Consider the following 14,314-nt stretch of genomic DNA (forward strand, 5'->3'; position numbering starts at 1 on the left):
AAAGAGCGGGGCTTCTCCCACCGGGGGGTCTGATTGGCTATGGATTCCCGCGGAAACCGCAGCCCCCCCCCCCCCCCGGTACCTCCCGTCCCCTCCCCTTCATGCAATAACTTCCAGGAGACCAAAGGGGGCTGGGCTTCTCCTCATTGTTCGCCTAGAACTTCCAGGGTCGGGGTGCACGGAAAATGGGAAGCACTAGAAGGCGCGCTTCTCCGAAGCTGGGGGTGCTCTTGGCCGCACTTATCCTACCCTATGTGGCCTCCCGTTCTGTCTGTATTTAGATCTCTCTCTCTCTCTCTCTCTACCAGTTGTCCCAAGACGAGATTATCAAGTCGCGTGGATTGCCCAGTTGGTATTGAAAACAATAGGCACTGGAATTGGGATTTGACTCTTGATGGTTTTACTAGCTTCCCGTTCTTGTGCAAACCATCCCAGCTCCCCTCACTCTTAGACTCTCCCTAGTAGGTAATATACCCCACCAGGAATCTAAACGAGGCTTGATGAAGCACAACTGTCACTCCGAGGTGCCGCTCCAGGTTCTCTTTATCACCTCTCTCTCCTCTTTCACCTTACTCTGGAAATGCTGGTCATCAGGTAGGCTCCAGAATGTTTCCAGAAGAATCCAGGTGTGCCACCTGTGTCTCAACTGGGAAGGACTTGCCGTAGCCTGACTCCCCGCTGGTTTGAAGGTCCCATTTGTGATGTCCGGGCCAAACCAGTTTCTGATGTAGTAGATATTAGGACATGCTGGGCAAATGAGTGCAGAAACGACAGGTTCTGAGAGCATCGCTTAGGGAAGTATCCTTTTATCTTCATAGAAAACATTGTCATCGTCCGGGTGAACAAAACAGACTTCGTAGGCAGGTGGTGGAGTAGCGGGCTCCAATTTGGGGGCCACCCGCAAGCTTTGCAGATCAGGAGCAGTGGACACAACGCGTGGACCCCTAAGTCGAAGAGGTCTTCCAGGGTTTCCTCTGCGAGTCATTGTCCCCTCGGAGCCCACTCGCCTTTTCAGCCTTCCTGGGCTGGGCCTCTCGAGCTGGCTAGGCTGCCCCCCCTCAGCTCCTGGGGATATTACAACACTGTTGTAAGGGGGTGGTTGCTCCAGCTCTTGGAGGTGGGGCTGTGATTGTGAGTCCATCACCACCACCGCCTGCTCATAGGTTGGCACCTCAAAAGCTGCATTGTCCCTGTGGGAGGAGAAATAGGGTCATTAGTGGCTGCCTGAAAGGAGTCTTTTTTTTTTTTCTCTTCCACTCTTGCAAAAGACCGTCTATTGTCTGCTGACTGTTGCTCTTAATAACACCAGTGACAGAGGAAAGCAGAATCTAGGCTTAAGAAACCAAAGGCATAGAGGGAATAAGGGCCTAGAGCAGTGGTTCTCAACGCGTGGGTCATGGCCCCTTGGAAATCTAATCGGGTATTCTGCATATCAGATATTTACATTATGGTTCATAACAGTAGCAAAACTACAGTTATGAAGTAGCAATGAAATAATTTTATGGTTGGGGGGTCACCACAACATGAGGCACTTGTATTAAAGGGTCGCAGCCTTAGGAAGGTTGAGAACCACTGGCCTAAGGGCGTTTTCCTGTCATCCTGCTCTCCCCATGAACTCACCGTGCACTGACCGAGGCCTCTGGATTCTCAGTCTGCCTTGAGCGCTGCCTGGATTGGAGGCCCCGCTCCACAACGCAGGCCAGGAGGCAGGCCAGAAAGCAGAAGCCAGCCAAGCAGAGGAAGAAATAAGAAGCAGGGGCCACATCAGGCTGGATGACCAGTAAAGCCAGCCCCAGGAGGAGCGAGGCGCTGCTCAGGAAGAGAAACGGCTGCTTCAGTTTTCCCCACAACTGCCTCGGCACCATGGTCCCTCCCAGGGCACCTGCAGGAAGACACGCAGCTGGGTGTTAGCTAGCCATTGGCACCCCAGCAGTGCCAGACCCCAAAGTAAAAATATGCTCCTCTGTGTTGGTTCCCGGTTTTCAGTCTGAAAGAAATGATCTTCAGGGCCTCCATCATTCTCTCTAGGTTGTAGGTGTGGAAAGCTGGGAAACTAGTCCACTTCGGACTCTCAGCCTCATGTGACTTGACTACGTTCACCGTTCGCCATGGCACTGCCTGTTGCGTTCCTTGCTTTCTCCCCCTGCAGTCCCCCTTCCAGCTCCCACGTACACCATGCAGGATCCAGGGCCAGCTACCTTGCCTGTGGCCTCTGCGCACAGGCATCTCTGGAATCCAGGTGATGGGTCAGGCCTTTCCCTTTTCCTGTTCTGGTCAGACCTTCATTCTTCTCCTCCCAGTTAGAGCCCCACCCCCCACCCCACCCCAGTATGGCCCTGCTGGACAGAGGGAGAGGGCCCATCACTTACCTGTCAGCCAGACTTCTGCTGTCTGCTACAGCTGAGTCAACCCATGCTCTGGATGGAGGAGGATGTGAACCCAGACACAAGGCCACACACAAGGCCCCAGGGACACCAACTAAGGGAGAAAGAATCTTAGAAAGGCCTAATGACTTTCTGCACCCCACGTAGTCCCGACCCAAGCCTCTTCCCCCAAGTCATTAAGCTCTGATCTCAAGTTTCCTGTCAGCACAGAGGCTGGGAGGTGTGTAGGAAGGGGACACCCTTTCTCTGAGAAAAAAGCTAACAGTCAATCTCAAGACAGCTCCCACCGGGCAAACTCCCAGCCAGTGTCCTGAGTTCGGGGTAGGAAGAACCCGCAGACCCTCTCCGCCCACACCGGCGGGACGCCTGCCGCCTGCGCCCCGCCCCTTCGGGAGGCCCCAGGAGCTCTGGCTCACCTGTCTCTTTCGGACCGAGGCAGAAAACCGGTCTCAGACCTGGAAATCAGGGGCAGAAGGAGGAGCCCACTTGCCCCACCCTCTCCTCTGCCCCAATCCTTCCTTCGGGCCTCGTTTTTCTCCACCCCGTTCTCCCAAGACTGACCTGTTACTGCTCCACCTTACCTTTCCCTTCACCCACCACCAAAGCCCTGCCCCCTCCCCTCTCAATGGTCTTTGTACTTAGGACTGGAATCGGAATTAGTCTTTCCGTCCTTTCACTCAAGGCATCTTGGGTGCTGATCACAATCCTAAGCACAAAGTACCTTCAGGTTGGTTTTGTACTTGTCTTTCCTGAATGACTGGAGCAGAGACTGTGGCGTATTTAGAATACTGGGTACAGAGCGAGCCATGGTCGAAATCGGAGTGGGGCATCCTGCCTCTGCTGCTGTGTCTGTGGATTCTTTGTCTCGGGGAGAGTCGGAGGGGTGCTCTTGCTTCCCAGCTCAATGAACTGGCTTCTTACAAACCCAGCTCCTAGCTGAAACCTGCTTTGGAGTCTGCACTGCGTAACCACACCCTTCTTCTCTGCTCCGGCTTTTGCCTGGTTATATAGTATTTTCTGTTTCTTTCCTGTTCTACTTTGAGTTTCTCAAGAGAAGTGATTTCTTTCAATGTTCTTTGAATCCCCAAAAGTAAGTGGACTCTTGACACTGGGGAACTTCGTGCTGTTGAGTTTATGCCCTGACCAGGGGCTGTACCCACTCTAGTGCTCTGGATGTGGGTCTGGCTGCGAGAATGAGGGAGGGAGGGAGGTAGCTGGGGCCCTGCTGTGTCCCAGAGCCAGAATAGAAAGAGTGGACTCTGTTCCTTCACCACGTTAGCATTGGGCAAACCCAAGAGAGACTAGAATACAAATATAATCCAGGGTCTCCAGGAACAGTTGTGGGGGCCATAGACAAGACTGATGGGGGGAGGTGGGAGAGAGAAAGACAGAGACAGACACAGAGAGACAGAGAGAGAGAGAGGGACAGAGAGAGACAGAGAGAAAGACAGAGAGAGACAGACAGAGAGATCGACGGAGAGAGACAGAGAGACTGGATTTGAAAAATGAACATATCTGAGTAGTATCTGTGGGTTGTGGTGGGACTTCCGAATGAACCTCTGTCCGAGCTTGCTTTGGAGGAAAGCGGGGGCATGGCAGGCTGTAGTGCCCGTGTGAGGTGTATCTCTATATAAAGCAGGAATGGGGACAGGGAGGAGGGCCACTTGTACCAGAGTATTTTGTACCAGTTCCCTTACTGTTCAGCTCATATGGAGAAAGTATGACTGGAATCCAGAATTAAACCCTCAGTTAATACTCCAATAGGAGGAAGTTGCTGAGGAAGTCCTTGGTATACATTGTAAGTTTTCTCAAGGTGTGAGTTGGGGAGGGAGAGGAATGGGGTAAGAGGCAAACGGCCAGAGGGTGTGGGTAGGAGTGTCTACAGCAGGAGGACCTGGCTGTGCTCCTGAGGGGAGAGCTGGGACCTTTATAGCTTAGGGCTCTTGGTTGCCAGAGAAGGCTGTAACGTTGAGATCTGATAACTGTGGTAAGCACTAGATGTAAGTCAGAGAGTCTGGACTGTCTCAGTCTGTGTTCTTTAATTTCCTAACCCAGAAATTTGAAACCAATTGCATTACTTTCAAAAAGTTACAAAATATTTAAAAGAGAAAGGGGAAATGAAGATTAGTAGTTATCTTGATACCCTTTAAAAGTTTGGTAATTCTAGGCTGTTCACAAGACAGACCATACTCTGGTTCATGCTAGTGTACACTCATTACTGTGCAACTGTAAAATGTTTTAGAAATTAGGTGGCATGTATTTCACCTGATGATAAAGTCTTTACTAGAGTAATTTCTGTTTAGGGATCAAACTCAGGGCCTTTCATAGACTAAGCAAACACTCTGAACGATATATCCTCAGCCCCATGAAGTTAGCTCTAAAATCCATGAAACAGTTTATTGAATGGATATGCCATAATTCTGTTAACATACCATCTTGAAGATTTACTCAATAACAACCAGCTTTTTTAAAAATTCACTTTATCATTTAAAATGGTGCTAGAGGAGATAGCAATGAGGCTAGCGAGTACCAGGGCCAGAGCAGGAGAGGAGCAGAGGAGCGGTTGTTAATGGGGTTCCTGTGCAGTGACAGACATTCTCGCATTAGACGTTAGTGGGGACTTGTGCCCTTCAAAGACCGCTCAGTGCAATGACCATCGTACACGTACTTTCTCCTAGTTTTTATGGATTGAGTGATGAATTCTGAGAGGGGAATAAAATCTAATGTAAGTTTTTATTGAGAGACAAATGGATAACGAAAGTTTTATTGCCCTGAATACAAATGGCCAAAGTGTTCTCTAAGGCTGCACTTCCCTTTTCTTTCTTGTCAGCTTAGTAGCTGTATCAGTTATTTTCCTGTGGTTCTGATGGGATACAGGCTAGAGCCATTGAAGGGAGGAGAGGTTTATTTTGACTAAGGGTTTAGGGGTGTGAAGTCTTTTGTAATGGGAAAGATGTGGCAGCGGGGGGGGGGGGGGGGGGCTTGCTCCTAGCTGAGTGGATCAGGAAGCAGAGAATGGAGAGTGCTGGTGTTTATCTACCTTTCTGCTTATCCTCCTCCCATTTTTATTCTGTCTGGAACTCCAGCTCATGTGATGATGGGACTGCCTGCAGTCAGCGCAGGTATTCCCCCTCAGCTAATGCTCTCTGGAAACATCCTTAGACACACCCACTAATGTCCGAAGAGTTTTCTTTTGTTTCGAAATCCAATCAAGTTGACAACATTTACCATCACAGTATCTTTTTTATTTATTTATTTATTTTTTTATTTTTGGTTTTTTGAGACAGGGTTTCTCTGTAGCTTTGGAGTCTATCCTGGACTAGCTCTGTAGACCACGCTGGCCTCAAACTCACAGAGATCCACCTGCCTCTGCCTCCTGAGTGCTGGGATTGCAGGCCTGCGCCACCACCGCCTGGCTCATCACAGTATCTTTAGCCCTTGACAGATCCTACTGAGTTCCAGTAACTCCCTGTGCCCATTATTCTCGCTTCATCTTAGGGGACTGTTTTAGGATTCTATTCCTGTGATAAGTACCATAATCAAAAGGAACTAGTGGAGGAAAGGGTTTATTTTATCTTACAACTCCAAGGACATACTCCATCAGTGAAGCAAGTCAGGACAGAATCTCCACACAGGAACCGGGAGGCAGGAACTGAAACAGAACCATGGAGGAGTGCTGCTTACTGGCTTACTCCTTGTGGATTACTCGCCTTACTTTCTTATACAGCCAGAACCCCCTGCCCAAGGATGGCACTTCCTACATCAATCATTAATCAAGAAAAATGCTCTCACAGACTTTCCTACTGGCCAACATGAAGGAGACATTTTCTTACTGAGGTTTCCTCTTCCCAGATGATCCTAGACTGTGTCAAGTTGAGAAGGAGAACAACAACAAAAACAAACAAACAAACAAACAAACAAAAAACCCAAAAACACCATCACCAAAAATCCAAAACCAACCAACAAACAAAAAACAACCAAGATAGTGATGGTGGAGTGATAAGCAGATGAGATAATAGGTTCTTGATGTTATTGCCAGGCAGGGAGATTCAGCTGTCTTCTGCTGTGTGTTTATCTCTGTGGCCTCTTAGTTCTGCAGTGTTGTGGTTGTGAATCTGGATGTCCTTTATAACTGTGGCTAATGTGTAGGGTGTTTGGTGTGTACGCCTCACTGTGCTGAAAACACAAAGTAAAAAACTTATCATGTGTATAATATGAAAGAGTTACTGTGATAATTTCCGCTTTATGGATGAGGTCAGAAACTTAAATGAATATAGAGAAACTTAATGAATATAGAGCTGGGGATGTAGTTCAATTGGTAGAGTGTTTTTGCCTAATGTGTATGAGACCCTAGGTTATCTTTAGTAGGCTGTGAACTCAATGTAGTGGTAGTACATGTCTTAGTTATAGCACTCAGGATAGAAGCAGGAGAAGCAAGAATTCAAGGTCATTTTCAAATATAGAGAATTCAAGGCCACTAGCTTTGGGCTAAATGAGACCCTATTTCAAATAAAACAGGGAACACAAATTTTAGGGTTCAGGTCAATTAGAACCCCAATTCTTAATCACTGTATACTTCATCAAATACTTTTGGGGGACATTTGTAATGATAACTTCGTAAAAATGCCTCTGACATTCTACAATCATTACTCTGCTCTTGCCCGAGGAATGGTTAGTTGAAATATTTCCTCCTGTTTGGCACCATGAGAGAAGGCTGGTACTGAGGTATTACCATATGAGGCAGAGTGAGGAAGTGATGAGTGCAGTACTCCATCAAGATGCTAACTTCCCATCACCTAATTAAGACCGAATAGGCATGGACTCGATGCTGATGGTTCTTCTTAAAGCATGGTGCAGTTTGGACATAAAGCAGCACCCCGAATGGTCATTGAGGGGTAAGTGGACCCGGAGGATGCTGCCTCTATTAGGAGATTGATCCATTGATGAGTTCCTAGCTGAATAAAGTAGGAGGGAGGGTCTTGTTGAAGGAAGTAGGTCATGGGAGCATGACTTTGAAGGATGTATTTTAGCCCTAGACCCTGCCTTTATCTTTCTTTCTGCTTCTTGACCACTGTGAGGTGAGCAGCCTCCTCTGCCTGACACTTTGGCCACCTTTCCTCAGCCTAAAGTAATGGATCCAGCTGACCTGAGCCTTCGGAAACCATGAGCCTAAACAAACCTTCTTTAAGTTAATTTCTCTTTGCATATTTTGTTACAGTGTGAGAAGGCTGACTCACACATCATAGATAGATATATCTATGAACAGAAATGGTCGATTGAGCCTACATGAGACCTTGGTTTTTTGTTTGTTTGTTTGTTTGTTTGTTTTTTTAAAAGGTCTTGTTTGGTCCTTGGGCACAAGCTTGTTGGGTAAGGTTCATTGTCGTTTTCAGTCTCTGAAGGATCCAGCCAGTTCAGATAATGTGAATGAGTTAGAACCAGACACACCTTGACCTGTTACTTCAGCAGTGCTTTCTTCTTTGTTAATCCCTTATTGCTTCCCGAAAGCTGTAAATCCTCCAATATGGAAGTGTAAATACGTGATCTCACCCTCAAAAGCAAGGCTTAAGATTGCACACCACTCACTGGGAAGGAGTGGCACAGACAGGGGGTGTAGGTAGCCAGGCTGACTCAGGTATTCACCGAGCCACCAAAAGCTTTAACGAAATCTGAGAGCTTGACCATGGTTGGTGCCCTGTAACAACAACAGAAGTTTTAGTCCAGGGTTACAAATGTCAACAGGTGGTAGAGAGAGACCCACATGTAGCCAGGAGTAGAGGCATAAGCCTGCAATCGCTAGTACTCCACAGGCTAAAGTAGGAGATTCATGAGTTCTAGGCCAGCCTAAGTGACTCAGTGAGACATTGTTCTGAAAAGCGTAAGTAAACAAACAAGTTAGGAGCAGACAGATAAACGAGTTGTGTATACATGCATCCCGAAATACGAACAAACAGAAGGCCTCAGGGTTGGGCATGCAGGATAGAGACTGACAAACCTGGTTTCAATTTCAATTCTGCCACTGACAGACGCTTGCAGGACTCTGGGTGGGTTTTCTGAGCATCAGTTTCTAGTCTATAAATTTGTGGATATAAACAGCCTCCCCTTACCAATGATTTCCCACCCTGTGCCTCTTTCTGACTTGGAACTGCAGCTAAAGCCAGATTTGAGAGTTATGGGTGTGTCTGGTGAGGCCAGCAGAGGGCACCATCTTGCACTGGAACCTGATGTCATTGAAGAGCACTTGTTTACACTGTTACAGAGCTTTATGCTAACCTCCTAGGGGACCTACCCAGAGAAGTAGCACATTTGATTTTGGTCTCCAGGGTTTTGTGATGTAGGCAGAATGATAAGACGCTCATAAGATTTAAATAATGGTAAATGATGGTCTGAGAAAGTCTCAATGTTGTCTATTAACGAATCAAAAGTCCCTTTCACTAAAATATAATTGTTCCATTTCATTAAAACAATCTATATTTATGGTATACATATAATAGTTAAGAGAATTATGTAAAAAAAAAATCTTTCTACCTCCAAACCTCACCCAACCTCAGAACTTCTCCCTAAAGGTCATCAATTTGCCCAACCAAAGAGCATGAACAGATAAAAACTGATACAACCTTCCTGAATGTGTTCGGGAGCATGCCATTAATATTGAATTATATTTTGCTTTTTCCATATAATTATACTTTGGATATTATTCCTTTTTAGTATAAATACACCATTTTATCATTATTAGAAATAGAGAAAATAATTTTATAATGACTACACATACTCACCTGTAAATGGATGTTTCTCTCCTGCCTTCCTGTTCGCAAGTACCGGGCAGTTAATCCAAATAATTGACTTGGAGGCTTAATATAAATTATAAATACTTGGCCAATAGCTAAGGCTTATTACTAACTAGCTCTTACATTTTAAGTTAATCCATTTTCCTTATTTATATTCTGCCACATGGTGATACCTTTATTAATATGGCACATTCATCGTTCATCTCCTGTTCCCTCTGTATTTGGCTGGCTACTCCTGACTCTGCTGTTCTCCTTCCCAGCATCCTTTGTTTGGTCACCCCACCTATATTTCCTGCCTGGCTGCTGGCCAATCAGCGTTTTAGTAAACCAATTTGAGTGAAAAATCTTTACAGTGTACAAGATGATTATTCCACAGCACTCACCACATGTTTTTACAATCAACACTATACTGTACTTGCTTTCATATATTACATTACATGAATATCCATTATTTTATCATTTTATTCATTTTTTCAATGTTTCTTAATTTTTGGTACATTTCAAAGGGGTCTGAAGACAACAATACTCCTCTGCCTAAATACTTCAGCATGAACAAAACAGAGTTCAGTGTTTGTAAGCTCTTTCCTTCTCCCATGAAACACAGAAACTTCTAGAGAAAAACATAGTGAATACTCAATATATTGGAGTAGGCAGGAGCTTTCTGAACAGAATTTCAACAGCACAGGAAATATCTTAGCCCAGGGATCAACATATGGCACTATATGAAATTTAGAAATTTCTGTAGAACAAAAGAAATTATCAGCAGAGCAAAAATAAACAGCCTACAGAATGGGAGAAAAATCTTTACTTCAGACTGGGAGCTAATAACCAGAATTTTTACAAAGAATTTCCAAAATTAAACACCAATAAAGCTGCCAATCAAGAAATGGGCTAATGAAATGGAAGGTTCTCAAAAGAAACACAAATGGTCAATAACTATTTTCAAGTGTTCAATACCCCTAGTCATCAGGGATATGTAAATTAAGACTACTCTAGAATACTGCACCACCACTGTCATCAAGAAATCTGAGTGGTGGTGGTGGTGGTGGTGGTGGTGGTGGTGGTGGTGGCATTCCCAGCACTCGGGAGGCAGAGGCAGGTGGATCTCTGTGAGTTCAAGACCGGCCTGGGCTACAGAGTGAGTTCCAGGAAAGGCGCAAAGCTACACAGAGAAACCCTGTCTCGGAAAAACAAAAAACAAAACAAAGCAAAAATCTGACTATTGTTGGAGAGGATGTGGGGAACTAGGAACCCTTATTCTTGCCTGACGGGGGGGAGTGCAGATTAATACACCATTATGAAAATCAGTCTGGCGATTCCTCAAAAAACTAAAAATAAAACTGCCATATAATCTAGATACACCACTCCTGGGCATATACCCAAAGGACTCCATATCCTACTGCAGAGACACTGTGTATCCATGTTTATTGATGCTATAGTCACAATAGACAGGAAATGGAACCATCCTAAATGTCCATCAATAAATGAACAATGAAAATGTATATACAATATACATTTAGAAATAAAAAAATGAAATCATGAAAATTTCAGGAAAACAGAAGGACTCTGAAAATGTATTAAGCAAGATGATCCAAATTCAGAATGAACCACATGTTCTCTCTCATATATAGATCCCAGCAAATTATGTAAATATGTTTGTAAACAGTTAGTAGTGGATATTGTGGTTTGAATGAAAAATATCCCCCATGGGCTCATGTATCTGAACACTTGTTCCCCAGTTGGCCACACTGTTGGAGGGGATGCAGCCTTGCCTACTGAAATACATCACAGCCATTGAGCTTTGAGGGCTTATAACCTCACCCCATTTCCTGCTTGCACCCTCTGCCTCCTGTGAGCTACTGGATAGGCTCACAGTTTCCTGCTCTGGCTGCCTGCTGCTACGTCTCCCTTTCCATTATGGACTCTCTCTCTCTCTGCAACCATAAGCCAAAATGAGCTCTTTCTTCTAGAAGCTGCTCTTGGTCATTGTATTTATCAAACAGCAAAGTAACTAACACAGTCTAAACTTGGAAAGGAGAGGCTATTATTAGGTAATGAGGGGGGATGGAATGCAGACAAAAGCACACGTGAGTCATGACAGTGGCTATAAAGGTATTTGTTTTCTAGTGTCAGTTCTGTCATTGGTTTTTTTTTCATGCACTATCAACTGTCTATTAAAGTACCCAGACCTATTTTTACATTTCATAGGAATCCAATGTATGCTGCTCCTTTGAGACAGTAATTGTGAAAGTTGGGCTTTCTTTTTAATTCCATTGACCCTTAGTGCAATAGGAACAAGACATGACTGGACACCGAACACATTTGTCACACTGAGTCATGTAGGACAAGTGATTAAAAGATGTTTTGAGGTGAGGTGCAGGGAATCATGAAGTTGGCCTAGCCTAGCTTCCTTGAGAGGCATGCATCATGGGTTTTTCAGGTTAGAGTTCATAGCTCCTGGGACACTGTGAGCCTTTCAGTTCCTGAGAAAGCTAGGCACTCCCTCAGGTAGTGAAGCATTCAGGCTGCTTTGTGTTTCTCTGTATATTCCCTCAGAAGTCAAGGAGGCATGGAAGCCTGACAGGACAACTGGTCTTAGGCATTAATCTTGTGGACCCTGTATAGTCATTGTATCCTGTGTGGGAGTCCACAAAGGTTTCCTAGTGAGATCTGAGCTTGCTTTACCCAGCAGGGCTGCATAAGGGGATGGATCGATCACGTGCATGGTTACCAGGTGTTTGGAAGGGTCTGCACTTGGCTGTGCTAGGAGGAGGTCTTTTGCTCCACTCCTTGGCATTTCTATAAAAAGTCCTTTAGAAGAGACAGAAGGGGCCTGTGGATAAGCATTCAGGCCCTCCCAAGGCTATCCTGTGTTTCTATCTGTCTCTCTCTTCTATTTTTTTTTTTTTATCTAAATCTCTTATCTGTCCCTACTCAAGAGTACCCTGAGGAAAAAGTGGGGGCGATCCCCCCTCCAATCCTGGCAACAGCTGTATTGTAATTGCCACTGTATTCTATTTCTGATAAGGGAATAAAAAGTCTGATTTCTCTCAATAAAAATTGTCACAGCCTGAGTCTTGATGTGACCTCTCCAACCTGAACCTGGTTTAATTTCTTGCAGGCATATCAGGAAATAGCCTGGTAAGTAATCATACAATGAGGGATTTTATAAACTGAAATTTCTTGATTTTTTTCTTCTAAGACAATATTAAATTCTTCTATTGTGGTATATAATATGTAAACCTCTGTTATGCATAAAGCATGCTTCTAAAATAAGTAACTAATTACATTTATTTGTGTTTGTATGTGTGCGGGCATGTGTGTGCCATGGTGCATGTTGTGTGTGTGTGGTGTGGAGTGGTTCAGAGACAACTTTCAAGAGTCAATTTTCTCTTTTCACTACAAACACTAAGTGTTCAGCTCAGATCATCAGGCTTGGCAGTTAGTGCTTTTACCCCCTGGGCCATCTCTCAGGCCAAGCCACAGTGTATGAATGAGAAGACAGTGCAGAGACACTCATCTTTATCCCCAAAATTCTATACTCACTATTGCCAGGGTAACTCTAAATACACAAAGCTACTCATTGTTTTAGCTTGGCCTTATATTTGTAAACATTGGGAGTCTTCATACTTTTTATTTTATGTGAGCTGCATGTACTATAAGACGCCTTTGCAGAAGAGAATAGTCCATTTGAGATGTACTTCTGGCTTTACATCATAGTGAACCTGGGTAAAGATGATTTTAGATCCCGGAAGATTCAGGGATCACAGAAGAGAAGGGAAGATGAAAGTAATATGGTATCCAGGGGGAAATGGGATATAAAATGAGAGCAATGAGAAGCTGGCAAAAAGGCTTAGCCTGACTTAAAGCTCTCCCTGGTTCCCATCAGGTGCCCCAAGAGTGGACCCAGCATCAGAACAGTCTTACCATGTAAGTTAATATGGCATCAAAACGCAGAAGTTTCTGATTATTGAACAGTAGGGAATAAACACAAGTGGAGATTTAGGTAAGTAGTTAGCCAGAGGGAGAGAGGAATGGAACAGCTGAAGATGCGTAGGAGGGAACAGGTATTACAGCAGGCTGGGCACAGAGGCTCAGCGTGTTCTCAGGATCTCAGGGAGTTATGAATAATTAAACAGCTTGAGCCAGGCAGTGGTGGTGCACATCTTTAATCCCAGCACTCAGGAGGCAGAGGCAGGTAGATCTCTGAGTTTGAGGTCAGCCTGCTGTACAGAGGAAGTTCCAGGGCTACACAGAGAAACCCTGTCTAACTAACAACCTAACAACAATGGAAAAAGAAGAAGAAGGAGGAGGAGGAGGAGGAGGAGGAGGAGGAGGAGGAAGAGGAGAAGGAGGAAGAGGAGAAGGAGGAGGAGGAGGAGGAGAAGGAGGAGAAGGAGGAGAAGGAGGAGAAGAAGAAGAAGAAGAAGAAGAAGAAGAAGAAGAAGAAGAAGAAGAAGAAGAAGAAGAAGAAGAAGAAGAAGAAGAAGAAGAAGAAGAAGAAGAAAACAGAAAGATTAAACAACATCTCCAGGTCACAGCATAAGGCCAGAGACTGCCTTGTTCGGGTTCTGCTGGCCTGTGTAGCTGGACTCACATTAAAGAGCTGAGCACAGCTGGACTGTTTGCTGCTTCCCTCCAGTGCCCACTGTTACAGGGTCCCTGGCCATACTCTTCTCCCAATGTCCCTGGCTGGTCAGAGACAGTTAATGCCAAGATGATTTGTTGCTAAGTCTACTGGGCTTAGTTTCTTTTTATTTGTTTGTTTATTTATTTAAATGTACGAGTGCTCTGTCTGCATGTATGCATGTATTACAGAAGAGAGTATCAGATCTCACTCTAGATGGCTGTGAACCATCATGTGGTTGCTGGGAATTAAACTCAGGATCTCTGGAAGAGCAGTCAGTGCTCTTAACCACTGAGCCATCTCTCTAGCTCTCCCCTCCACAACTTAGTTTTCTGTCTTTGATAGACAAGTAGGTTTTTTTAGTAGGAGGAAAGGGAGACTATCTCCTGCCCCTGCCCCACTGTGGCCCCACAGTGCACTGGGGAGTCAAGGCTGAGAATCCAGAAAGAGCTCTTCTTGCCTGACCTGCAGACAGTGGTACACCAACACCAGCCAGGCAGACTCAGACCCAGAAA

At 45.1% G+C, this 14,314-nt stretch overlaps 1 protein-coding gene across 2 annotated transcripts; it reads right to left on the bottom strand.

The window, feature by feature from the left end:
* Positions 1-377: 377 nt before the first annotated feature.
* Positions 378-2,899, bottom strand: Tmem139 (transmembrane protein 139). Of its 2 annotated transcripts, XM_076566424.1 has the most exons (4): positions 2,801-2,899; positions 2,370-2,478; positions 1,621-1,882; positions 378-1,190 (listed from the first exon to the last, which is right to left on the bottom strand). In XM_076566424.1, exons 3-4 carry the CDS (start codon positions 1,863-1,865, stop codon positions 791-793), a joined length of 645 nt encoding a protein of 214 aa, XP_076422539.1. In that variant the 5' UTR covers positions 1,866-1,882; positions 2,370-2,478; positions 2,801-2,899; the 3' UTR covers positions 378-790. The 2 variants fall into 2 exon arrangements, with proteins under 2 accessions (XP_076422539.1, XP_042130581.1); XM_042274647.2 differs by lacking the exon at positions 2,801-2,899 and having other exon boundaries at positions 2,370-2,747.
* Between the last annotated feature and the right edge of the window lie 11,415 nt (positions 2,900-14,314).

The sequence above is a fragment of the Peromyscus maniculatus genome, chromosome 3 (genome assembly GCF_049852395.1).
Source record: "Peromyscus maniculatus bairdii isolate BWxNUB_F1_BW_parent chromosome 3, HU_Pman_BW_mat_3.1, whole genome shotgun sequence".
NCBI classification, from domain to species: Eukaryota; Metazoa; Chordata; class Mammalia; order Rodentia; family Cricetidae; genus Peromyscus; species Peromyscus maniculatus.